Source organism: Molossus molossus, unplaced genomic scaffold (genome assembly GCF_014108415.1).
Source record: "Molossus molossus isolate mMolMol1 unplaced genomic scaffold, mMolMol1.p scaffold_m16_p_4, whole genome shotgun sequence".
NCBI lineage: Eukaryota > Metazoa > Chordata > Mammalia > Chiroptera > Molossidae > Molossus > Molossus molossus.
The window spans coordinates 83709641-83737520 of NW_023425377.1; the positions used below are offsets into that span (position 1 = coordinate 83709641).

The 27880-nt window shown below is 40.5% G+C and overlaps 1 protein-coding gene across 4 annotated transcripts in view; it reads left to right on the plus strand.

Moving 5' to 3' along the window:
• Positions 1–27880, plus strand: part of EXTL3 (exostosin like glycosyltransferase 3) — a 60344-nt gene that overhangs the window by 13332 nt on the left and 19132 nt on the right. For all 4 annotated transcript variants that reach the window (XM_036239735.1, XM_036239733.1, XM_036239732.1 and 1 more), the window contains exons 2-4: positions 5171–7799; positions 22523–22650; positions 27514–27658. In XM_036239735.1, coding sequence (XP_036095628.1) covers positions 5652–7799; positions 22523–22650; positions 27514–27658 — 2421 coding nt within the window. In that variant the 5' untranslated portion in view covers positions 5171–5651. The remainder of the gene's footprint in view (positions 1–5170; positions 7800–22522; positions 22651–27513; positions 27659–27880) is intronic.

A 27880-nucleotide genomic window follows, 5' to 3' on the forward strand; every position in this document is an offset into this window, starting at 1 on the left:
AGACAGCTCTGCAAAGTAGAGGAGATGATAGAGGGCATTGGTATGCTGAGAAGATGAATGGAGAATGTAGTCTATGCAGAATTCTGAATTGCAACTCTATGGCAGTTGACTTCTCAGCTCACCACTTCGACATTTGAATTATTTACCATTTTAGCTTTCCAGGAACACAGATTATTTTAAGCCCCAGAGTGGTTAGCAGATCAGGAACTTTACTTTCCATTTATGAGCAATGTTTTTGATTAGGGAAAGAGTAAAGAGTAGGGCATCAGCCGTGATCTGAATGATAAACCTCTAACTGTGTACAGATACTTTGAAAAATTTCCCCTTTGCTGGGAGAAGATACTACTGAAACCATATACTCCTAGGAAATATACCTTTGCTATCATTGGAACATTAAGGTGTGTATGTCTGTGTTAGTCACCACTGGAACAGATATATCAGTAGGGAGGGCAAGATTAGAGAGGTGAATGTGAGAGTAATTCATTTGGGGGGCTAATTGAAGCTAACTGGCAAGCGCTAGTAAGTGAAGACAGAAAGAAGAGAGCAAAGGACAAACCCATGAGGAACAACTGTATTTAAGGAGTAGTGAAAGGAACCAGAGAAAGAGCTGTTGGGATGGAGAACCAAGAGAATGGGAGAATTAGAAATATAAAATACAGAGCCCTGGCTGGGTAGCTCAGTTGGTTTAGAGTGTGGTCCTGATGTGCCAAGGTTGCGGGTTTGATCCCTGGTCAGGGCACATGCAAGAATCAATCAATGAATGCATAAGTAAGTGGAACAAATTAATGTTTCTCTCTTCCTTCCTTTCTCTAAAATCAATCAGTAAAAAATATATATAAAAGACAAATTAACTTAATATGAGATATGGGGGTGGTGTGAATGATAAAGCACTGATAGGAGGAAAAAAGGAAGTTGTGAATAAATGGAGAGAATATTCATGCTTGTGGATACAATGAACTATATTAATATAACACTTCCCTACTTAACACTTCTCTCTTAAATGCAGTATAATTTAATTCTCTTGATATGTTATTGAATTTTGTTCATTAATACATTAAGTATTTTGGTGTCTGTAGTTTTTGTTTTTTTGGTGCTGCAGGTTGCAATGGATCCCTGTGCTCTGGGCAGGTGCCAAAGAATTATGTAGGGTAAATGGTGGGACGTGGGAGTAGTCACAGGTATGAGTACATGAACGCCACCAGGTATGGGGAAATTACATGTGGGACGTGGGAGTAGTCACAGGTATGAGTACATGAACTCCACCAGGTATGGGGAAATTACATGTTCAGCTAGGTCAGGACAACAGCCTGAGGCAAGGGAAGGGTGCCAATTTATGTCAGAATGAACGTCAGTCACCATCAGACAATCTCTAAGGGGGTTTGTGGAAAGCAACTTTCGTTTTGGACCAGGTCAAACTTGTGGGACAGATGGCGCTGTCGTCATGGAACAGTATCTCTCCACAGTGTCAAGACATAAGAAAGGCAACTTTAATGGGAATATCAAGAAAGTTAAGGTGTGAAGGATGAGAGTCAACCAGAGAAAAATCTGGGGAAGAACATTTGAGACTAAAAGAATAGCAAGTGTAAAAGTCCTGAGGGAGTAAAGAGCTTGGCATTGCTGAGGAACTGAAAGGAGGCCAGTGCAGCTAAAGTGGAGTGAGCAGGTGGAACAGTGATGGCAGAGATTAGATAGGTAGCTGGTTATGAAGAGGGTAGTAGGACAATGGGAAGCCATTGAAAGATTTAAGGAGGGGAGCGGCATGGTCTAATTCATGTTTTAAGAAGATGATTCTAATTGCTGTGTGTTGAATGCATCGTAGGGGGCAGGCTGACAAGTTAGCAGTCAGTGCTGTGGCAGATGACTGAGAATAAGGTATGCATATTGTATTTGGAGTAAAAAATATCTCTGGAGATTGCTCTTTATCAATGTTTCAGTGACATTAATTTCTACATCCTGTTATCTTCATTGTCATTTTCCAGAGAATAACAAGAGATTCTGAGGGTTTTTTCTTTTTTTTGTTCAAATACAATGGGAGGGAGGGAGGGAGGAAGGAAGGGAGGGAGGGAGGGAGGAAGAGAGAGAGAGAGAGAGAGAGAGAGAGAGGGAGAGAGAGGAATGTTGAACATTAATGTGAAAGGGACACATCGAGTGGTTGCCATCCACACAACCCAACCAGGGCCGGGGACAAACTGCAACCGAGGTACGCGCCCTTAGTGGGAACTGAACCCAGGTCTCTCTGGACCACAGGCTGATGCTCTAACCGCTGAGCCAAACTGGCCAGGATGGTTTTCTTTTTCTTTTGTGCTTGAAATAATTTAATTAACTGTTTATAAAAGAAAGTTTATGCTATTGTACATTAATGACACATTTGTCTCATTTCAGTAGAAGAAATGAAATCTGAAGGGGATAAATTTATTTTGAATCATTGTTGAAATGTTGTTTTTCATTAGAACGTTAGTTTCTGTTTCCAGCTGCTTATGTATAAGTTGGTAGCACTAGCAATATTAGGTTAAGTATAGTCAGTCTCCAAATGAATTTTTAAAAACATTTTGTTTGGACTCTGTGTAATATATTTTTGAGCTTTTAATAGAAAAATTTCAAGCATATGTCAAAGCAGAGAGCATAGTGTCTAGTAAACCCTCACGCATCTTCATTATTTTAGTGTCAACAACAGTTCACAACTAATCTTATTTCATCTATATCTCCAAACACTTCTCACCACCCTCATCCTGTTTATTTTAAAGCCAATTCCAGATAAATTGTTTCCTCTATAAATGTCTCAGTATATACGTCTATATTTCAGTGTTTTGATTTATTTCCTCTTAGAGCACATAAATAGATAACCATATATCTGGATGGTTTACCCTCAAGAGTGCCAATTTATGCCTGTTGTCCTAGTGTATTTATTAATAGTATCCCTTTTCACTCAAAAGAGTGTATCTCTACCCCTGGCTGGTTTGGCTCAGCTGTTAGAGCATCGGCCCACGGACCAGAAAGACCCGGGTGTGGTTCCCGCTAAGAGCACATACCTTTGTTGCAGTTTTTCCCTGCTCAGGTTAGGAGTGTGTGGATGGCAACCAGTCGATGTGTCTCTCTCACATCGCTGTCTGTCTGTCTCCCTGCCTCCCTCCCTCCCTGCCTCCCTCCCTCCCGCTCTATCTGAAGCTCTATCTGAAGATAAATGCAAAAATGTCCTCTGGTGAGGATTTAAAAAAAAAAAAAGAGTGTCTCTTTTTTTTGGACATTAAATTCAGTGGTCACTGTATATACACAAGGGAAGCCTTTTTATAGTAGACAGTAAATAAATTATTTAACAGAACCTTCAGCATTGAGTGTTTTTTTTTTTAAATTGCCTGTCACTTTTTTAGTTTCTGTCAGGACAGTAAGCCCCAGAGTTCATTGTATGCTAAAGTATAACACAACATTAGTCAGAGAAAGAAAGGATCCTGAAACATATGGTAAAGAGGGAGTGAATCAGCTGAAATGCCTTGATCATGCCTGCTTTTTTCCTTCACTCCATTCTGTCTTTGTTATGATTTGATCATAAAGATAGAGAATATTCTTTTGAGAACAAAAAGATTTTAATATTTGAATTAAAAGGATAATGCTTTAGAAATATTAACATACATTCTTTGGGATATTTGGTCAGCTGTTAATTATCCAAGCTTACATCATCCAAATTTAGCTTTTCCATGATATATATTTTTTGGTTTTGTTGTCCTTATCTTTGCTCTACTTAAGCCTTTTAGTAATATTGTCATCAGCTTTTAATTTTTATTTAAAGGGAGAGAAGACTATCAAACCTTTAATAGATATACATCTTTAACAAAGGTAGAAGGTAGAGAGAGGGATTGTCTGTGAAGTACTAATTTTATACTGCCTTGTGGTAGTACCCTTGTTATCTGTATGTATCTTACCTTTCAGGTTTAAAGGAAGTTCTATGAGATCAAGGGGTACTGTACATTTTAGAATCTCTGACAGTTATACTTAGCATGTTTTAGACATGTTCAGAGTATGGTGTAAATACTTTTTGGAGGGAATCAGTGAATGAAATTGGGAGTATTCTTTGGCACAACATATTATGAATATGGGGGACAGAAGTGGGGAAAAAGTTGTCAGAGGGGGAAAAGAGGGACATCTTTAATACTTTCAGCAATAAAGATAAATTTAAAAAATAAAGAAATTATAAGTTTAAAAAATGAATATGGATTTAGATTAAAGTTGAGTTTGAGGTGAAAGTAAATGAAAAAGTTTTATAGCTTGTGAAAAGTTTGGTAAGAGAACAGGACTAGGAATATTGTTTCAAGATTTATTAGCTTGAAGCACCCTCACATCCTCTATCATTTATTTTCATAACAACACAATATATTGTTGTTATCTCCATACACTTATTTCCATTTTGGGAGATTAAGAAACTGAGGCATAAGGTCTGATAGCAAAGCTGTCTCCAAAGGATAAGAAATAATGCCCGTCATTTCTAAGTATAATGCTTTTTCTAAAAGACCAAGTTACTATATATATTTTAAGAAGGAGCACATGATGTCTAATAACATGATAAATGAGAAGCAAACTGGGAAATACATTTTGTCTCTGGATTACTGCATCTGCTACTGGGTAAAGCCTGAAGGAGTTCTCTTCAACTCTTTTCATCTGTGCATATAACAGACTGAGCTTATAGAGTTTTGTTTGTTTATTTGTTTATTTTTTTTTTATAGGTAGCTCAAAAGGAAGCTTTCATGTTAAGAATGAACAAAGCTATCAAGGCTAGATTAGGAAAGATGTTTCTCCTCAACTAAAGGCAATGCCTACGTCTAGAGTAACAAAATATTGCAAGCATCTTGGCCCTCTGTTGAATGTAGTTGATCATCATTACTTAGGGCTCTAATGCTGCCCTATATGCAGTTAAATAGGAAGAAGGGTGTGTGTGTGTGTGTGTGTGTGTGTGTGTGTGAAAACTGAAGCTGGTTTTGGACTTATCTTTATTTCTTATTAACCACAAGTAAAAGTATCCATACCAACCAAAACCTACATTGGACTTAAAATGTTTTGTGGGACACACACCAGTGTTTTATCTTATATGATTTAAGCATTTTCTAGAAATGTATGGGGGGTGGACAGGGTTGTTGAACATAATTTCTTCAAGACTGACATGGTTCTCTTTCTTTTGCAGGCCTGATTGTTGGCAATGACATCGATAACAGGCTGGCATTTATTTCTATCTTAACCAGCTACTTCATAACTGTGAATAGTAACTATGCATATTTGTTGGTCAGCAAAACGAAGGAATAAGAGCTATGGCCGGTGAAAAAGTCTATCTGGTTCCAGGTTATTTTTCCTGGGTTTCATCATCAGGGACCTCCTCCTTTTCATCTCATCAACAATGTGGTACCTTTTACCATTTGATAAAGATTAAGGACGTGTTCTTTGGTCAACATCCAGAACTTAAAATCTGCTGGAATAGAGTCAGAGACCATTTCAACTACAGCTGAGGAAAATGAAATTTCCCTTTTATTTGGTGCCTTGTACAGGGAGCACACTAACTCTTATGGAAACGTGTGAGTAAAAGGAGATTACGTTTTGTTTAATAGAAACTCATGGTTATGGCGAGTGACCCTACGTGATCAGAGGGGGCAAGAGCCACAAAGGAACTCATGACAGGCTATACCATGTTGCGGAATGGGGGAGTGGGGAATGGAGGTCAAACCTGTATGTTACGGTGGTCCAACCGTATCCGACTCACATGGCTCAGTTTCACGCTCTTCATCATCCTGGTTTTCTTTCCCCTCATTGCTCACTATTATCTCACCACTCTGGATGAGGCTAATGAGGCCGGCAAGAGGATCTTTGGCCCACGGGCTGGTAACGAGCTGTGCGAGGTAAAGCATGTGTTGGATCTTTGCCGAATTCGGGAGTCTGTAAGTGAAGAGCTCTTGCAGTTGGAAGCCAAGCGGCAAGAGCTGAACAGTGAAATTGCCAAGCTGAACCTGAAGATCGAAGCCTGTAAGAAGAGTATTGAAAATGCCAAACAAGACCTGCTTCAACTTAAGAATGTCATTAGCCAGACTGAGCATTCTTACAAAGAGCTGATGGCCCAAAATCAGCCCAAACTTTCTCTGCCCATCCGATTGCTCCCAGAGAAGGATGATGCTGGCCTTCCTCCCCCAAAGGTTGTTCGGGGTTGCCGGCTCCACAATTGTTTTGATTATTCTCGATGCCCTCTCACCTCTGGTTTTCCAGTCTATGTTTATGACAGTGACCAGTTTGCCTTTAGCAGCTACCTGGATCCCTTGGTCAAGCAGGCTTTCCAGGCTACAGCACGAGCCAACGTCTATGTTACAGAAAATGCGGACATTGCCTGCCTGTATGTGATATTAATGGGAGAGATGCAAGAGCCAGTAGTGCTGCGGCCTGCCGAACTTGAGAAGCAGTTGTATTCTCTACCACATTGGCGGACAGATGGACACAACCATGTCATCATCAATCTGTCACGGAAGTCAGATACACAGAACTTACTATATAATGTCAGTACAGGCCGTGCCATGGTGGCCCAGTCCACTTTCTATGCTGCCCAGTACAGACCTGGCTTTGACTTGGTAGTATCGCCACTAGTCCATGCCATGTCAGAGCCCAACTTCATGGAAATCCCACCGCAGGTGCCAGTTAAGCGGAAATATCTCTTCACCTTCCAGGGTGAGAAGATTGAATCACTGAGATCCAGCCTTCAGGAGGCCCGCTCCTTTGAAGAAGAAATGGAGGGTGACCCCCCAGCCGACTATGATGATCGTATCATTGCTACCCTAAAGGCTGTACAGGACAGCAAGTTAGATCAGGTCCTGGTAGAATTTACCTGCAAAAACCAGCCTAAACCCAGTCTGCCTACTGAGTGGGCACTGTGTGGGGAGCGGGAGGACCGCTTAGAATTACTGAAGCTTTCCACCTTTGCCCTCATTATCACTCCAGGGGATCCTCACTTGGTTATTTCATCTGGGTGTGCAACACGGCTCTTTGAAGCCCTGGAAGTTGGTGCTGTCCCAGTTGTGCTGGGGGAGCAAGTACAGCTTCCTTACCATGACATGCTGCAGTGGAATGAGGCAGCCCTGGTGGTGCCCAAGCCACGTGTTACTGAGGTTCACTTCCTGTTACGAAGTCTCTCAGATAGTGATCTACTGGCTATGAGGCGGCAAGGCCGCTTTCTTTGGGAGACTTACTTCTCAACCGCTGACAGTATTTTCAATACCGTGCTGGCTATGGTTAGGACTCGAATACAGATCCCAGCTGCTCCCATCCGGGAAGAGGCAGCAGCTGAGATCCCCCATCGTTCAGGCAAGGCGGCTGGAACTGACCCCAACATGGCCGACAATGGGGACCTGGACCTGGGGCCAGTAGAAACTGAGCCACCTTATGCCTCACCCAAATACCTCCGCAACTTTACTTTGACTGTCACTGACTTTTACCGCAGTTGGAACTCTGCTCCAGGGCCTTTCCATCTTTTCCCCCACACACCCTTTGACCCTGTGTTACCCTCAGAGGCCAAATTCTTGGGCTCAGGGACTGGATTTCGGCCGATTGGTGGTGGAGCTGGGGGTTCTGGCAAGGAGTTTCAGGCAGCACTTGGAGGCAATGTTCCACGGGAGCAGTTCACAGTAGTGATGTTGACTTATGAGCGGGAGGAAGTGCTTATGAACTCTTTAGAGAGATTGAATGGCCTCCCTTACCTGAACAAGGTAGTGGTGGTGTGGAATTCTCCCAAGCTACCATCAGAAGACCTTCTGTGGCCTGACATTGGCGTCCCCATCATGGTAATAGAAAAATGAGCAGTTTGTTTTATTGCATGAGATAGTGTTTCACTTTTAATTCCTTTTCTGTATGTGTATAGATACATATACACTTTTTAACCTATGCAAATTCTTGCCCCATGATACTTCTGTTTGCTTCCTTTTCAGGCCTTGCCAGTTTCATCTCTGCTACTCCTTAAATTTTCTGAGAGTCTCCAAAACTAAAATTGATACTGGCCCCATGAAGATTTATGAAACCCCTTCAGTGACCCATAGATTTCTTTTATGTCATAACAAAAACGAAGTAGAGATTGATGAAAAGCTAACCTTTAAGAAGCATTTATGATCTATGCACTTTTAGAATTGATATCATTATCTATTGTGGTTTCTCCATTTTATATGTATGGAAGCTGAGGCTTAGAGAGGTTAATTATTTTTCTCAAAGTCATGATTAGTAATGGAGAAGCTAAGCTTTGGTATGTCTGATTCCAGAAGCTGCAGTTTTAATCACCTCCCAAAGGATTTAGGAAAAAGAACTGTGCCATTTACCAGAACATTATAGACGTCTTTTGGAAGATTGGAGTCAGGGTTTTATATTTGGGATTTGGAGATTCCGAACCTTTCCTGTAGTCTCTCGTAGTTTTTCTCATTTTTTATTCGTCATGGTTAGGATGCTGTATTTTACAGGAAAAATATAGCCTTATATGCAGGATAGGGCTGTAGTTCTGAGTACTTTGTTTACCCACCTTTTGATGTAAATTTGACAGTCTAGAAGGAGATTACCCATTTCTCTTAAATCTGAGGCCTTAGAGCAGGTTTTAAGCAAACTGCCAGCAACTTTGCAGTATGGGTACTTTCCAGAATAAAGGTAGCAAAGAAGGGCAGATGGTCTGATGGGCCATTTGTGGCTAGAAGTTTGCTTAAGAATATTAGTGTAGTTTTTAGGAAGAATTAGTCCGGAAGGGGAATGTTTGGGCTAGACCAGTTTTTTTGAAGTTTTATTTCATTGAGGAGTTCATGTGAAATATTTTCTAAGCAGTAGCATGGTATAATAGAAAAGTATGAGTTTTGAAGTGTTATATAGACCTGGGATTAAATAGTCATTTCGTGATTTTTGATAAATTAATTAACTTCTTTGACTTCAAGATTAAAGAGGAATCTAAGAGAACATAAGTATAGAATCTAGAAAAATACCCAATTATTCCTACTTATTCCTTTATGTTGAAGGAGTATGGACATTCCGCCTATATACGGACAGCTTTAACTCACTTCACTAATAAAGGCTTCTTGTGTCCAATTCATAATTTTTCTTTGTGTCATAGCTGTTACTGCCTGCTTTCTTCTGTATAAATCTGAATTTTTTTTCTTACTGCTGCTAATCTTTTCTTGTTTTTTATTTAATTGAATGTGTAATTTGCAGCTATTCAAGACTGTAGGGCTCTAAAAGTTTTGATCCCAGTTGTGTATCAAGAAAAGTATTATAAATGGGAAAATTTCTTTTTAGACTTCTTCCCAAGTGAATTTTACCTTTTTCTTTCTCAGTTACAACTTTTTGGATGTCACTGAAATAAAAAAAAAAAAAAGTATTTAGTGAAGGGTAGATGTGTCCCTGCAAACAGGACAGTAAAGCAGCCTTTATTTTCCATTTTTCCTAAGTTTTCTTTGAATTTGATAGGGATGCAGAGAAGCTGATGCCACCCCCTTTAACAATGACTAAAATTTGTCAGGGAACTTACCAGAACTAGTCCTTTCTTTTAACCTCGGTGGAAAATAAGTAGTCTTCTTTGATTATTGGGCATCTCATCGTAATAATATAATGCCTAGTGGGAAAATGCCAGAAACTTTCCAAAAATAAACCAGTTTCAAACTAGAGCATTTCAGTATATTTTCTAAATATTTTAATTATGCTTTGTATTTATTTATTATTATTTTTTTATCCTTACCTGAGGACATTTTTACATTTATCTTCAGATAGAGTGGGAAGGAGAGAAGGAGGAAGAGAGAGATAGAAACATTGATGTGTGAGAGACACATCGACTGGTCGCCACCCACATGACCCCAACTGGGGTTGGGTCAAACTGCAACCGAGGCACGTGCCTTTAAGGGAACTGAACCCGGGACTCTGTGGTCCACAGGCCGATGCTCTAACTGCTGAGCCAAACCAGTCAGGGCTGTATTTAAAGAGAGGTAGGTTTTTTGGTCAGCATTTGAATTGCTGACCTCTTAGTAATAGAGCCAACACTACCCAGGTATCAGGGCTAAGAGAGACTAGCAACACTCTCCCCTGTGGACAAAAGGTGCTATTGTGAGACATCTCAGTAGTTTTTCCACCTAGGATGCAGGTGTACCCTCTCCATTACATTGTAGTTAGCATGTTTTTATAAAATTAGCAGGGTAGTTCCCAGGCAATCTCTCAGATTTCAGTCTTTCAGGGGAAATTATTTGAAATGAGCATATTGGCTGAACGAAACAACCCAGGAACCCACATACCATTTCAGAAAATGCTGGACAATTTGTGCTTCTCTTATGCTCGAATTCCCATCTGAGCAGTAAGAACAAATGCTACATATTTGTTGGCTAGAAATCTATTGAGCCCTGGGTGTTTGAGTAGAGGTGCCTTAGGGGTACTTACAGGGATTTATATATTAAAATTCCTCATTCTTTACTATTATTTTCATAATAAAGGGGAAACTACATTGCATCTGGCTTGAAGTAAAGGATATTCACTGATACCATTCCTGGACACTCCTGCCCCAAATGCTTTATGTAAAGAGAATTTCAGTTCAAATGGAATAGGGCCTGGGCAAGGTGACAGGATTCCACCCAGAGAGATGGGGATAGTTTCACCAGTTGAAGCAGATCTCTGATTTGGATGGTGTGGGACTTCTGAGCAGAGGTGGTAATGATGAATGTGTGCGCGCGCGCGCTCGCGCTCTCTCTCTCTCTCTCTCTCTCTCTCTCTCTCTCTCTTTCTCTCCTGTTTTGTAAACAGTTGAATCAGGTTCCTTAGCTCCTGGAGTGTAACAACAAGAATATCTAATGGAAGTCAAATGGAGAGTAGTATTGTGCCAGGGATTTGAAGGCTAGTCTTGAAAAAACCCCTTACTAGCTGGGGACCACCACTTTCATGCATTTTGAAGATGTTCCACTGTTTCCAGGTTGCCATTTTTTCTGATGATATGTCAATAGAGTTTCAGATTTTTGTTTTTCTATGTATAATGTGTTTTTCTCTGGTTGCTTTCAGGATTTTTTCCCTTGTGTTTGGTTTTTAACAATGTGAGTATGATGTGCCGTAGCATGGTTCTCTTTGATTTTTATTCTGACTGGGGTTCATTAAGCTTCTTGAGCTAGTCCATTTATGTTTCTCATCATATTTTGGGGACATTTTATTTATTATTTAGATTTTTTTTCTTTTTTCCTCTCCTTTGGGAGTCCGTTATGTGTATTAGACATTTTGATGTTATCCCACAGTTCTCAGTGGCTCTGTCATTTCTTTAAATTTTTTTTTTCTATTTTAGTTTTGATAATTTCTGTTAATCTATCATCAAGGATACTGACTTTTGTGTCCACCGTTAATCTAGTCAGTTAAGCTAGTCCAGTCAGTTTTAAATTTAAGATACTATGTTTTCTAATTTCCACGTTTTTGTTTAAAAAATAATTTTTTTGCCCTGGCCAGTTGGCTCAGTGGTTAGAGCGTTGGCCTGCGGACTGGAGAGTCCTGGGTTCGGTTCCCACTAAGGGCATGTACCTTGGTTGAAATTTGTCCCTGGCCCTGGTTGGGGCTGTGTGGGTGGCAACCACTTGGTGTGTCTCTCTCACATCAATGTACCCCCCCACTCTATCTGAAGATATAAATGCAAAAATGTCCTTGAGTGAGGATATTAAAAAAAATTGTTATTTTTTTTAAAGCTAGAGGAAGGGAGAGATAGAAACATCGAAGTGAAAGAGAAACATTGATGGGCTGCCTCCTGTACACCCCTACTGAGAATCGAGCCCAAAACCCGGGCATGTGCCCTGACTGGGAATTGAACTGGGACCTCTCTGTCCATGGGATGACACTTAATCCACTGAGCCACACTGGCCGAGCAATTTCCATGATTCTTAATCGTTTCTGTTTTTCTGCTGAGATTTCCTTTTTTTTTTTTCTTTTTTTTTCCATTCTGAGTATACTTCATTGAGTATAAATAATGATAACTACTTTAACATCTTTGTCTACTTTAGCAACTAATTCCAACATATGAGTTATTTGGGGATTTGTTTTTTTGTTTTTGTTTTTTAGTCCTAAAGCAAGGATATTTTTCCATTTATCTTCAGACGGCGGGAGAGGGGAGTTAGGGAGACAGAGACATTGATTGGTTGCCTCCCGCATGACACCGACCTGTAACCGAGGTACATGCTCTTGACCAGAATTGAACCTGCGACCCTCTGGTCCACAGGCTGATGCTCTAACTGCTGAGCCAAACTGGCCAGGGTGAGGGATTTGTTTGAATTGATTTTCTTTTTTCTTGAGAACTGGGTCACATTTTTCTTTTGTACATCAAACAACTTTATATTAACCTCTTCACATTGTGAATGTTATGTTGTAAAAACTTTGGATTTTGTTTTATTTCTCTAAAAAATGTTGATATTTTAGTTTTAGCAGGCAATTAATTTTGACTTCAGCTGGTCTGCTGCAGATAGCACCAAGTATGCATGGTTTTGGTGTGGGCCAGAGACTGGGTAGTTTATACATAATTGGAGCTCCTCCTGTCTGGCTCACTCCTTTCTGGAACCTACTTCCTTTTCAGGGGCTGTGGTTGCCTCAAACTCTGCCCTTTTATGCTTCAGGCTAGAAAGTCTTGTGTGTCATATATGAGTTTAAGCTGTCCTGCGTGGTGACAACTCTGGGCTACTCTCAGGGTAAAAGCAATAGAGATTCTCCCCATTTTGGTAATTTCTTCCTAAATTTCAGCTCCCCTCTATAATTTGTCACCTCTGTTCACTATCTAGCACCTTTAAGTAATTGTTGGTTTTTTGTTTTTGTTCTCACCCGAGGACATTTTTCCATTTTTTTGTTCAGAGAGGGAGGGAGGGAGAGAGAGAGAGAGAAACATCGATGTGAAAGGGACACATCGAATGGCTGCCTCCCACACGGCCCTGACTCAACCAGGGCTGGGGACAAACTGCAACCAAGGTATGTGCCCTTAGTGGAAACCAAACCCATGTCTCTCTGGACCACAGGCCAACACTCTAACCTCTGAGCCAAACTGGCCAGGGCAGGTAATTGTTTTTTTGATATTTTTTCCAGAGTTTATAGTTACCATCTGTGGGAGGATTGGGTCTGGTAGAAGTTTATTCAGCATTTCTAGAGGTAGAAACCTGCAAGTGATCTCTTGTTGAGTCATAATCCCATCCAAAATTTTGGCATGAGTTACTACTTTATTATGATCTTTAGCACATCTTCCACACTTCATTGGATGTCCTGGAAAACAGTAATAGACAGGGTGGCCTTGTCGGAGGTTTCTGTGGGCATGAGAACATCAGACTTTGCTCTCTGGGGGTTTCAAAACTTGGGTGTTATGGAAGAGAACATCTTTTAGTTATTAACAGTATAGTCTTTTTTTTTAATCCTCACCCAAGGATATTTTTTTTCATTGACTTTTAGAGAGAGTGGAAGGGATGGAGGGAGAGAGAGAGAGAGGGGGGAACATTGATGTGAGAGACACATTGATTGGTTGCCTCCTGCATGTGCCCCGACTGGGGCTGGGGATCGAACCTGGAACCCCAGTACTGCTATCCAGGTACATGCCCTTGGCCAGGAATTGAACCCATGACCCTTCAGTGTGGGGACCAATGCTGTAACTTCTGAGCCACACCAGCCAGGGCAACAAGTATAGTTTTGCACACTCAAAACATGCTCATCTTCACACAGTATATTCATTTCTCAGTTTTTTGACAACTGATCCCTTGATTCTTAATTTTTATTTCTTTTCTCTGTAAAGGGTACTGCTGATTTACACAGGGTGCCTGGGAAGGCCTTTTTGAAAAGGTGACTTTTGAGCAGAAGCTTGAATGAAGTGAGAAAATGGGCCATGTAAATTCTGGAGAAACATACAGAGAATGGCAAGTGGAAGAAGCTTGTCATGTTCAGGACATGGCGAGGATACCCAGTGTATCCAGGGTAGAGTGATCGAGGGAAGAGTTTGAAAGAAGTTTGGAGAAAGCGGAGGCCAGCACATGTAGGACCACATAGGCTGTGGTAAGGAGTCTAGATTTTATTTTATAAGTATTAGGGTGCCATTGGAGGGTTTTAGTAATATGATACATGTGGGGCCATGGGGAAAAGAGCAGAAACAGTTCAAAGGCTGTGCAATAGCCTGGGTGAGGAGTGTTGGCGGCTTGGACCAGGGCAGTAGTAGTTGAGTTGGAGGATTCAGGGATAAGCCTGTCACATCTCCTAGTAGACTCTGAGGTCTCTGTGGAAGTGGTAAGGCCACAATGCACTAGTTTTTCCCAAATGATAACTATAGAGAGATGAGATTATTTTTCACTGCCTTTCCCCTCCCTTTCAGCCTTAATACTAGAATTTAAAAAGGAGACTTCCATTTGGGGAACTTAATGTCATGGTAGGGTAGTGATTTAATTTAATTTGATTTAATTTTAATTATTATTATTTTTTATTTACTTTTCCTCACCTGAGGATATTTTTCTTTCTTTTTTTTTTTTTTTTTTTTTTATCCTCACCTGAGGACATTTTTCTATTTTTTTGTTCAGGTAGAGTGGGAGGGAGAGAGAGGAACAGAGAGAGAGAGAGAAACATCGATATGAAAGGAACACATCGAGTGGCTGCCACCCACACGACCAACCAGGGCTGGGGACAAACTGCAACCAAGGTACGTGCCCTTAGCGGGAACCGAACCCGGGTCTCTCTGGACCGCAGGCCGACGCTCTAACCGCTGAGCCAAACCGGCCAGGGCCTGAGGATATTTTTCTATTTATCATCAGATAGAGTGGGAGGGAGGGAGAGAGAGGGAGAGAGAGAAACATTGATGTGAGAGAGACACATCGACTGGTTGCTTCCCACACAACTTGACTGGGGCCAGGGATGAACTGCAACAGATATATATGCCCTTGACCAGAAGGTGAACCCAGGACTCACTGGTCTGCAGGCTGACGCTCTAACTGGTGAGCCAAACGGGCCAGGGCTAGGATAGTGATTTTAGTACTATTTCCCCAGTAGTCTACTATGGGAAAACGAGGGAAGACTGGAAGAGAAACTGGCTATGTAGTGTCATTAATATTCAGTCTTGGGCCTCTGCCAGTTGGACTATTAAAGGCTTTACTTCTGCTTAGACCTCAGGCAAGAATAGAATTCTAAAGGCTTGTTCTAGAAGTTGATATGCTTTATTTTTCATCTGTGCCCACTCTACTTTAAACATATTACTTGAATGTATCAGATGATGATTTCATAAAATTGTGATTTCTGAGCAAAGCTAAGAGGAAAAGCCTTGGCCAGTTTCTTAGGTCCATGACTGTGTCAAGTCTGGTAGACTTCACTAAGTATTGGTGTATCTGGGTGGGTTTGTGTGTGTATGTGTGTGACAGTATTTTACTTGTTACTTGGTGACTAATGCTGTGGCTCTCTTGTTTTTGTTTGAGCATATAAAAGAAAGCTTCTAGAAATTAGAAATTAATAGCAGAAATTCTAAATGTATAAAGGAATTGCTGGAGTCATGTTGCCTAAATTAGTTACTAACTGGAGCAAATCAATTTTTAGGTAATGTCTTCCTCTCTTAGTTTTATATGTACTCTTTTTTTTTTTTTTTTGTCTTCACCTGAGGACATTTTTACATTTATCTTCAGATAGAGTGGGAGGGACAGAGAGGAAAAAAGAGAGAAACATTGACGTGAAAGAGACACATTGAGTAGTTGCCACCAACATGACTCCAACCAGGACCGGGGACAAACTGCAACCGAGGTGTGTGCCCTTAGCGGTAACCGAATCCGGGACTCTCTGGTCCACAGGCCAAAGCTCTAACTGCTGAGCCAAACCAGCCAGGGCATATGTACTCTTTTTATTAATTCAGAGTTAGGAATCTCAGACTGAGTATTTTTTTTTTTTTTTATCCTCACCCGAGGACATTTTTCCATTTTTTGTTCAGATAGAGTGGGAGGGAGAGAGAGAAAGAGAAAGAGAGAGGAAACATCGATGTGAAGGGACACATCGAGTGGCTGCCACCCGCACAACCAACCAGGGCCGGGGACAAACTGCAACCAAGGCACGTGCCCTTAGCGGGAACCGAACCCGGGTCTCTCTGCACCGCAGGCCAATGCTCCAACCGCTGAGCCAAACCGGCCAGGGCTCAGGCTGAGTATTTTATTGCTTTAGATCACTTGACTAATTAATACCTAAGTTAGAACTTAGATGTTAGGACTTCTGACCATAGTTCAGTGGGTATTTTTTTTTTACCAAATCAAAATTTCTTGGAAAGGCACTACCCCCCCCCCCCATCACATCACATATACATATATAAATGAAATGTTTACAAATTAGGAAGAGGATGTACTAATTTCATGTTATAATGACCACAGGTTTTGAGCATATCCTGTGTAGGTAGTGTCATGCTCTTTATATCCATTCTCTCATTTGATGGTGAACCTTTAACCTGTCCTATTTTACCTACAGTGTCACGGGGATCATCAGCAAACTTTTTCTCTTATAAGTTTAGCGGACTTAGCTCATAACCTAAAATGTACTATTTTCTTTTTACTGTGTTAGACCCAAATTTAAACTAAGTTATAAATGGAAAATCAGTTCACTGTGTTATCTTATTTCTTTTCCTTCCATCTTTGCATTTCCTAACTTTTTGCCTCCATAACTTCATTGAAGAACTGAGAAGTTTTAATGGTCCTTTTTCAGTTGTCTTCTCTCTGTGGATCATCTCTCCACCCAGTCACCTCAAGTTCTATTTCACATACCTCACAAATAGGTACACGTGACGATGTGCTTCTACCTAGACCGCATGTTCTTGATTCCCAAGCTATGAGGGGTTACTTCTTTAAGTTAGAGGAAGGGGGAGGATGGAAGACAAAAGTTAGTAGCTATTTACCTTTATTGCCTGTATGATGTAAAGTTCATTCTCAGAAATGGATTCATTACCATTATGTATGTACAGTATATTGTTTAATGGAGACTGTTGGGTTTAGCTGGGCAAAATTTGACCTTACAGCAAAAAAGGACATTGTTAAGTGCATTTAAATTGCTGAATTTAGTAGGTTTCATTTGTTTTTGTATTGTTTTATATTTTCCACATACATTTTCTAATTTTATTACTTCTCAGGAATGTTCTATATTTTTGTTCTCTGTCTTTGGTCTACTTCATGATTAGGGTTAATTCACTTAATCTCTTCATGTTTAATTTTTCTTTCCTACCTAGACTTGCTTATGACTAATCATGAGCTGCTTGCATTTAGGTAGTTCCTCCATTTGAATCCAAAACATAGTTCTGCTTCACTTGAGCAATGATCACTTACTAAACTGTTGAAATGTTCCTTGTTGATAGCATTAACTACTTACATTTCTATCCCGTAGATATTAAGAGATCTTTACTCACTAATTGGGAATCAGACTTATTATGGTAGTTGATCTATGATGTGAATTGATACTTTGCTAATTAATGTGGATTTGCTGATTCTGCATGGATTTAGAAGCCAGATGCCTTGTTAACATACTATGAGAAAGGATCCTATTAGAGTAGTAGTTCTTTTATTATTCATAAACTCCAGAATTCCTCAAGAACCAAGTTGAATGTTAGCAGAGGTTACTAATTATTTTTTGATCATGGATATACTTGTGTACATTCGCATATGGTAGGGTTCTTGGCCGTGATTGCTGTACTGGTCCATTGTGATGAGAAGAAAGGTACAATGAGAAAGTCAAGGCTTTTATGAATGATTGTTAAACAGAAGAACTAGTGAAGCATCATCAGGGAGTAGTGCACACGAAACAAGAAAAACGAATGTTAGTGAGCATTGTTCCTGACTTGATTGTTGTAGGTTGGTGGATTTTTTTTTTTTTTTTTGCTATAGAAGATTAGATTCAATTCTGAGAGGTGTCAGTATATTGAATGTTTATAGTTTTTATATACAGACTTCTTAAGTCTTTATTACATATTCTGAAAATAGAATGTGCAGGGCTTTATTAGATACTACTTCTCATTCATTCATTTATTCAATTATAAAACATTTGTTGAAACTCTGCATGCCAGGCACTGTGCTCTATACATTCTGGTCAGTGTTACACTAGTAGTTGTTATATCAATTACTTGAAGATAAGTCTTCATGTTCACAACTTAGTAAGGTGTAAACATAAGGCATGGAAAAACAGCCATTGTAAAGGAAGGACGAACATTGTTTTAATTAGAAACAAAATAAAACAACATCAACAAGAGAGAATATTTCCTAAACATGACATACCACTCTGGTTTAACTTTCTGATTACTCATTTCTTTAATGTCCTAATCTGCCAATTCTCAAACACTTTGCCGCCAATGCTGATTTGCATGTCTGCATTGTGAATTTTTCTTTTCTTTCTTTCTTTCTTTCTTTCTTTCTTTCTTTCTTTCTTTCTTTCTTTCTTTCTTTCTTTCTCTCTCTCTCTCTCTCTCTCTCTCTCTCTTTCTCTTTCTTTCTTTCTTTCTTTCTTTCTTTCTTTCTTTCTTTATTCTTTTTCCCTCCCTCCCCCCTCCCCCCTCTCTCTCCCCCCCTCCCTCCCTCCCTCTCTTTCTTTCTTTTCCAGATAGAGTGGAAGGGAGGGAGGGAGGAAGAGAGAGAGAGAGGGAGACAGAGACAGAGAGAGATATCAACTGGTTGCCTCCTGCATGATCCCAACCAGGGCCTGGGATGAACAGCAACCGAGGTACATGCCCTTGACCAAAATCACACCCATTGGTCTGCAGGCCGATGCTCTAAATCGCTGAGCCAAACCGGCTAGGGCTGCATTGTGAATTTTGAGTCTTTTTGTCTAATTTTGGTGCCAGAATGGATAGTAGATGGCTTGCTGATCTTTTTTCTAGCCTTTAAGCACTATAGTTTTGAAGTAAAATTGTTAAAAGAACCCCACCCCCACCCCTTCATTTTAGCGTGCATTTGCAAGGCTAGAAATCTCTTTTCAGTTTTGGGGAAAAGGGGACTTTTCTTAAATAAGGAGCTATATTTATTCTTGGAAGTTTGTTTTACTGTGTCCTGTTGGTTGACTATAAATTAGGGTGTTTCAGCAGTGGCACCAGAGACATTTTGGGCTGGATAATTCTTTGTTGTGGGAGGCTGTCCTATGCTTTGTAGGATTTAGCAGCATCCCTGGTCTCTGCCCACTAAATGTAAGTAGATCAGCTCCCCCCTGCTGTAGTTGTGATAACCAGAAATGTTCACAGACATTGTCACATGTCTCCTGGGGCAGGAATCACTCCTAGTTCAGAAGCATGGCTCTAAATTCTTAAAGCAGACTTACTGACCACAACTATTTGTGAGCTAACCACAAGTAAGCTGCTGTGGTACTTGATGTTGTGTTTCTGTGACTCCTTAAAGCTTTTTTTTTGGTTCTGATGGCTAATGCTTCGCTTCCGTAATCCTGAAAGCCTTGCTGTCGTCCAGCCCAGAGGAGTAGTGCCAGGACAAGCGGAGGTAGGTGGTACGCACACTGCACGCATTCCTGGAACCCGCAGCACTTGTCCTTAATGGATTTTAATAAACTTGCTCAACAAACTGGATGCAAAATCTAGGCCAGAATACATTTGGTATTAGACCTTTTGGTCTGTCTGAGTCTTCCAGAGGATAAGCAGGTCCTCTTGATTTGATTTACATTGTAAATTGTACAAAAAATTTGGGATACACTCTAGGTATCATGTCACAATCATTTTAGGTTTTTGTTGTTTCTTGTTTTTAGATTAAGAATTAGGTTGTTTATAGGATTGTCAGGTTTGGCTGGTAAACAACTTCAGTTTTTGTACACAACCCAGGGCTGTTGATTTAGCAAGAAGTTGCTTAAACATTCGCATAGCTAGTAAGTGGTGGAATTGGAATTTGAACTCAGGCTTTTGTGAGAGACTCCAAAGCCAGGCTTTAAAATCCTCTGTACCAGCCCCTCTCAAAATTTAATGTGCATAGGAGTCCCTTGGGGATCTTGTAAAACTTTAAGTTCTGACTTGGTAGTTTTGGTGATAGGCCTACAGTTTGCACTTTTTTCTTTCATCCCCACCCAAGGACATTTTTCTATTTTTTGTTCAGACGGAGCGGGAGGAAGAGAGAGAGAGAGACATCGATGTGAAAGGGACACATCGAGTGGCTGCCTCCCGCATGACCAACCAGGGCCGGGGACAAACTGCAACCAAGGTACCTACCCTTAGTGGGAACCGAACCTGGGTCTCTCTGGATCGCAGGCCAATGCTCTAACCGCTGAGCCAAACCGGCCAGAGCTACAGTTTGCACTTTAACAGAGTCCCAGGTGATGCCTACATTGCTGGTCTTTGAATCACACCTGAGTGCTGAAGTTCTGTGCTATGTTCCTGGGTTACTAATTTTCCTGTAGCTAATCCTCCTGGTGATTAACCCACAAAATTGGTCATGTACAGTGGCATAGTCAAGAATTGGATTTTCAGGGTTTTTTTCCATTTTAAACTGTGTGTATTCACTACTGAATTTTAAACTGTGTATTCACTGCTGGAGTTGAGGGGGAGCTTTGTTCACCTGAACCTGCAGAATTGCAGTTCTGTATTAAGTGAACACCAGGCATGTTAGTAAAGTAAAGTGAACCATCCACGGTAGTTTGTTGGGGGAATTTGAGTGACCAACTACCATGGTCCATTGATTCTCAGGTGGACGTTATTTACATTTGAACATTCTGAACTTGGGTGTATCTTAAGATAGATGACGTTTTATCATTGCCATGGTTGGCTTTTGGCTTCTGCTATTTCTGGCTACCCTCCCAATCCCTGGGGAACGGAGCCTGGCAGCTACTGTGCTGTGTACTTGGCCTTCTCCCTCTCCTCTCCTCTCCGATTCAGGCCTCAGTGCCTTTGTTCTGTCACTGCTGTATCTGAGTCTGGAATTGTGGGCTACAAGCTCAGGGATTTTTATACTGGTCAGGTGTGCTGCAAGGCAAGATGAATTTCTGTGTCTGATGCTTAGCTTTTACATCTGTTCTCTGTAGTAGCAAATCTGTTACAGATCCCTCCTTGTTTTGATTTGGGAGGAACTCTTCTGAGGCTGAGGCAGTGTTAAAAAGCTCTTTAATAAAGTAAACATATAAACTATTTGATAAGCTTTCTTATTTAGCAGTAGTTTTCTTGATGCTACACAAATTTAATATTGCATTTGCCTTGGGGCTTTGGCTTGATGAAATTTATAAATATAATATAAGATTAGCAGAAAAATGCTGATTTGGAGTTGGAAGGTAGGCATTAGAGTCTAGCTCTGCCACTTGCAAGTTGTCCATGGATAAAGTGAGAGGTGGATCGGATGATCTCCAAGGTCCTTCTATTTCGCAACTAACTGGATTCTGAGTGTGCTAGAATGAATTAATCGAAGTATGAGGACTCTGTTTTAAGAACATAAAAGTGATTAATTTTGACAAGGGGAGGGTTGTGGGAGGAAGCTTCTGAGCTGGGTTTCCAGGGAGAGAATAATTTTGGTAGAAAAACAGGAAGAATGTTTGAAGCTGAAGAAACAATACTCGTGAGGCCATGGAAATACCTTTGAAATCATTTATAAACTTTTAGACCCCGAATATAATTACATTCATCATGCTAGATACAGGTTATCCTCAGTATAAGTAAAACATTCTGTTGAAAGTAAGAAGTTCTTTGTTTCTGGTTTTTGAGAATAATGATGGTTTCTTATTAGTTGGATTAATTAGATATAGAAACCATAAAAATAAAATGAGCTATCAAAGCACTAAGAATGGCCATCCTTGTTTATTCACACACTAGAGGACAAGGTGAATCACAGAGTTACCACCTACACTGCAGTAAACTATGCTTAAATACAACGAAAAAGTTATACTTTCTGTTCAGGCACTAATCTTTGTTTTATGAAGAAAATACTGCTTTGCACATATTTGGATAGAGAGTCTTTGCATTGGGATTTTCTGTAGACACAGAAACTGTAAGTTTTACTGAATTTAGGTACACCTTGAAAGAAAGTTTTTATATGTGCAGTCAGTGCTGCAGGTAGAAATGGCAAAGGTGAGTAATTAACCTCAATAGGATAGGCAGTCCTTTTTTTAAAAAAACAAACAAACAACAACAAACCTAAAAAAGGGCCTTAAAATTACCCAGAAATGACAGAGATTTCTGAGTTGGTGTTACAGTTTATGTGCAAACGGGGTGGGGGTGGGTGGGTGGGTGGGGGTGCTATTCCCAAGCAGTGAAGCATAGTCTCAGTTCTGCTCTGCCACCTTGTGTTCTCTTGGGAAAGTTATTTTTAATTTCCCTCCACTGTGTTTATCACATGTGTAAAATGATACTCAGCTTTAGCATGTTTCTCGAGAAAATTAGTAAATGAATAAGACTTAAAATGTGAAATCCTCATTTACTACTTAATTATAAGGCAGTTTTTATTCCTGAAAGTCATGGGCTAGATTATACAAAGTGGTAGGTAACAAGGAAGATTACTCAGTAAATTTAGCCACAGTCTCCTTTGACCTAAAGGCAGTTTGGGTTTTGCATTCTGTAGTGCAGTATTGATCATCAGTGTTTCCTTCCCTTTTATAGGTGGTTCGTACTGAGAAGAACAGTTTGAATAATCGATTCTTGCCCTGGAATGAAATTGAGACAGAGGCCATCCTGTCTATTGATGATGATGCTCACCTCCGCCATGATGAAATCATGTTTGGATTTCGGTGAGGAGCTATTTTCAATAAAAAACACTTTAATTTGCAAGTGACAGAAAACTAATTCAACCTGAATCAGGCAGCCAAATGAATATCTTGGCTGATAGTAACTGGCTGAGAAATCCTTAGAGGTAGTAAGAGCTGACTTAAGCTGGATCCAGGGTCTGAGGTGGTGTCGGAGAACCCCATTTCTCTTCCTCTCTAGGTTCTTCTTTCCTCTGTGTTGCCTTTGCTCTCATATAAGGGCTTCCTCTGGAGCCAGGGAGATGGAATTCTGTGACTGGCTAGACCAGGGTTACCTGCCGGCCCCTGGAGTAGATCATCCTCTAACCGAAAACCACATGGACTGAGAATGGAGGCAAAGGGTAGTTCCTTAAAAGAAATGTGGAGGTTTTGTGTTTAGAGGAATGGGATTAACTCCCAGGCAGGCAGAAACAACATGTTGCTGTGTATTGGGGCAGTGGAACAGTGCTGAATTCCTGGAGCCTGAAAGATTTGAGCAGTGATGGGGTTGGATGCAAAGATCCAGCAGGAAAAATAGGGGGAGGAAGAGGTGGTTATGATGACTGACATTTGTTGAACCTGTTCTCTGTACTAGAGACTAGCTGAGCACTTTGGTCTTTCTCTTTACTCCTCCTAAAACTTGGTGTAAGTTGTAGTCGTCTCCATTTTACCCAGGAGTAAATTAAGATCCAAGAGAACCAAACTGTGAAGCTAGAAAGTAAGTGGTAGAGCTGGAATTTTAACACAGGTTTGTCTGACTCCAGAACTTTCACTCAATCACTTGACTATACCTTTAAAAAATTTTTTTAGTAGTTCTTGTTTGGGCTTAAATATCCCACTTGAGGGAACATTATAGGTATAAAAATGGAGTAAATCAGGCTGCTCAAAGTGTGTCATGGACTGGTACGCCGTCCCATGGACAGTTTCTTGCCTGTCCACAGTGAGGTAAGTTCTAAAATGGAGGGTAAGCATTTAAAACTTTTAAAGTGATTTGACAGTTACTGTGAGCTCCAAGTGTTTGATCATTTATCTTGCAATTCACTTTTGGGTAACATTTATTGCATATAATCCATATGTCATATAACTCATTAATTTATATCATTCAGTGGTTTTTAGTACGTTTAAAAAGTTTTGCAACGATCATCACAATCTGTTTTAGAAATCTTCATTACCACCAAAAGAAACCGTCCCCATTAGCATTTTCCTCCAATCCCTCTAAGCCCTAGACAACCATTCATCTGCTGTGGACATTTTATATAAATGGCACCATAAAATATGTAGCCCCCCCCCCTTTTTTTACATGATTTTAGAGAGAGGAGGGAAAGAGAGAAACATCAGTTGCTTGCCTCACACACACACCCCAACTGGCAATCAAATCTGCAACCTAGGTACGTGCCTTGACCGGGAATTGAACCTGCCACCTTTTGGTATACTGGAGGATGCTCAGCCAACTGAGCCACACCAGCCATGGCAAAATATGTGCCCTTTTGTAACTGATTTCTTTCACTTAATATAGTGTTTTCAAGGTTCATTCATTTTGTAGCATGTGTCAGTACTTCATTCACTTTGTTTTGTTTTTATCCTCACCTGAGGACATTTTTTCCATTTTTTGTTCAGATAGAGTGGGAGGTAGAGTGAGGGGGGGAGAGAGAGAGAGAGAGAGAGAGAAACATCAATGTGAAAGGGACACATCGAGTGGTTGCCACCTGCACGACCCAACCAGGGCTGGGGACAAACTGCAACCAAGGTACGTGCCCTTAGAGTGAACCGAACCCTGGTATCTCGGGACCGCAGGCTGACGCTCTAACCGCTGAGCCAAACCGGCCAGGGCAGTACTTCATTCACTTTGTATGAATATACACAGTTTATTTAACTATCCATTGATAGACATTTGAGTCATTTCTACTTTTTGGCTATTGTGAGTAATGCTGCTATGTCATTCATGAACAAATTTTTATATGAACATTTTCTTTCTTTTGGACATATACATAGGACAGGAATTGCTGGATCTAATGGTAACTCTTTGTTCAACATTTTGAGGAACTGCTAGACTATTTTCCCAAGTGGCTGCACCATTTGATATTGCTATCAGTAGTATATAAGGGTTCTAGTTTCTCCACATTCTTGTCAACACCTGTGTTTTTTATTTATAACTATCCTACTGGTTGTGAAGTGGTATTTCAGCGTAGTTTTGATTTGTGTTTTCCTAGTGACTAATGATGTTGAGCATTCTTTCATGTACTTATTGACCATTTGTATATATCTTCTTTGGAGAAATGTCTATTCAAATCCTTTGCCTATTTTTATTTGGGTTATTTGTCTTTTTTTTTTTTTATTGAGATATAAGAATTTGCTATATATTCTAGATACAAGTCCCTTATTTGAGATGAGATTTGCAAACATTTTCTCCCATTCTGTGGGTTTTTTCACTTTCTTGATGGTACAAAAGTTTCATTTTGATGAAGTCCAGTTTATCGGTTTTCTTTGGTTGTTTGTGCTTTTGGTGTCATATTTAAGGCACCATGCAATTCATTTTTATTGTATTTTACAGAAGTGTTAATCCACAGTAAATAGGGGAAAATTACTTCTTCACCTCAGATAGTTTGAGAAGCACTGGGGTAGATTTCCTTGGAGATCTTGTTTCAAATTAAGTATGGATCCTGGATGGAGAACTCTTCTTTGAGGCTATGTTCCATACACTAAAAACCTGACCTACCCAGTGTTCAGGCTTTCTTTGCTTTACGTTGATAAGTGCAGATGCTCAGATGAGTAGAGCAGCAGCTTTATTGCTGTATTTGTCTCAGATCCAGCTATAGACAATTACTTGACACATTTCTGAAAAATCAGAACATCTGTTCTTTCTCTCCCCCAACCAACTCTCTCATATTTCCTTTGACCTCCTCCTCCTATGTTATTGAGTCAAGAGTCTATTGTTAGCTGTGATAAAAATCCCATTGAACTGGATGGAGTGTGTTCCTTTGTACCATGATAATAAATAGCCAGCTCTCTCTATCTGTTGTTATGAAAGGCGGAAAGCCATGTGATGATTCCAGAAATGGTCTGCCATCACAACTGTCGTCGTTGATGGTGGCGGTGTATATCTGATAGAGCATGGTGCAGTTTAGAGCATGCTTGGGAGCTGCAAACAGTGTTGCGGGATGTTAGCTGGAGAATTACTGATCATTTCTAGATCCCAAGAATGATTTAGATAAGGGATCTTGTTTTGATGAGTTTGGAGCTTATTGAGATAGCTGGCAGCATCAGCTATTATCTGTGGCTTTCTTTTTTTCTGGTTAATCCTCACCTGATTTTTTCAATAGATTTTAAAGAGTGGAAGGGATGGAGGGAGGGAGAGAGAGAGAAATATTGATGTGAGAGAGACACATCAATTGGTCAGGGTAAAGGATCAAACCTAAAATAAATAAATGAAGGTGGGAGGGAGGAAGGGAGGAAGGAAGGAAGGAGGGAAGGAGGGAGGGAGGGAGGGAGGGAAGGAAGGAAGGAAGGAAGGAAGGAAGGAAGGAAGGAAGGAAGGAAGGATCAAACCTGCAATCCAGGTATGCAATCCAGGTATGTGCCCTTGACTAGGAATTGAACCTGAGACCCTTTGGTCCGCAGGCCGACACTTTAACTGCTGAGCCAAACTGTCCAGGGCTCTATGGCTTTTCTATTTTATTTATTTATTTTTTTTATTGATGGTTAGAGAGAGAGGAAGGAAGAGAGAGAGAGAAACATCGATGGGAGAAAACATTGATTGGCTGCCTCCTACATTCCCCCCACCGGGGATTGAGCCCACAACCTGGGCATGTGCCCTGACTGAAAATCAAACTGGCAACCTCTTGGTGCATGGGTTGACGCTCAACAACTGAGCCATGCTGGCTGAGCTCTATGGATTTTTTTTTTTTAAATTTACTCGAGAGGGAGAAACATCAATTTGTTATTGTTTTTACTTATGCATTTATGGCTGATTCTTGTATGTGCCCTGTCTGGGATTGAACCTGCAACCTTGGCATATCAGAATGATGCTCTAACTGAGCTACATGGCTCTTGATTTAAGGAGACATTTCACCTTTTCCATTGTCAACAGATTTTCAAGAGGTGAGAGAATAATGGGAAGCCTTTTAATGTCTCTCTTAACAGTCATTGAAAATTTGAGGTTTAGCCCCTGGTTATAGAACTGCCAGCTTATCTTTGGCTGTACATTTTAAGCTTTTATCACCCTGTCTCTTTTTTCATTCGTTTGGGCATCCTTTGATCTAAAAGCTCTCTCTTATTAATTTATACAGTTTTCTTATTTCACCTGAGTGGGAATGAAACAGACCTAGGTTAAAATTAAAGGGCAGGTATAACAACAATTCCTCTCTCTGGCAAAAGGTAATATGGCTCTTGGCTAACTTCAGCTCATATAGCAAAGAGAGAAGCAAACATGTTCTTAAGGAACAGATAAAACAAAGTGGACCCAAGAGAATTGAAAACATATGTCCATGCAAAAAGCAATACATGAATGTTCATATCAGCATTATTTATAATAACCGACAAGTATAAAGCATTGGCCCGTGCACCGAAGGGTTGCGGGTTCAATTCCTGGTCAAGGGCATGTTTTGATCCTTGGCCCTGGTTGGGGTGCATGCAGGAGGCAACCAAACAATGTATCTCTCTCACATCGATGTTTCTCTCCCTTCCCCTCCCTCTCTTCCTTCCTTCCACTCTCCCTAAAAATCAATGGAAAAAAACCTTGCGGTGAGGATTAACAAAACAAACAAGAAACACAAACAAAGGAAAAAAATGTAACAGCCTAGGAACCAGAGCCTGTAATATATAGGCAGTAATTTTAAACATTTCTGATAATCTTATACTTGTGTTTTTGAGGGTGTGGAGAGAAGCACGGGACCGTATTGTGGGTTTCCCTGGCCGTTACCATGCGTGGGACATCCCTCATCAGTCCTGGCTCTACAACTCCAACTACTCCTGTGAGCTGTCCATGGTGCTGACAGGTGCTGCCTTTTTTCACAAGGTAAGAAAATGTTTGGTAAGAAGGGCATGCACTTGGTAAGAGTTGAGCCTTTATGTGGTAGTGGAATGCTGCCCTAGTTCTCCTAGTGATGCTTGTTTGTCCCTTCTAAACTAGAAATAAGTTATTTCTGTTTTTAAAGACACTGATTAAGACACTTAGAGCAACTGAAATAAAAAGTCAGGATGAGAAAGCTGCCTATACAATTGCATGTAGGCCATTAGG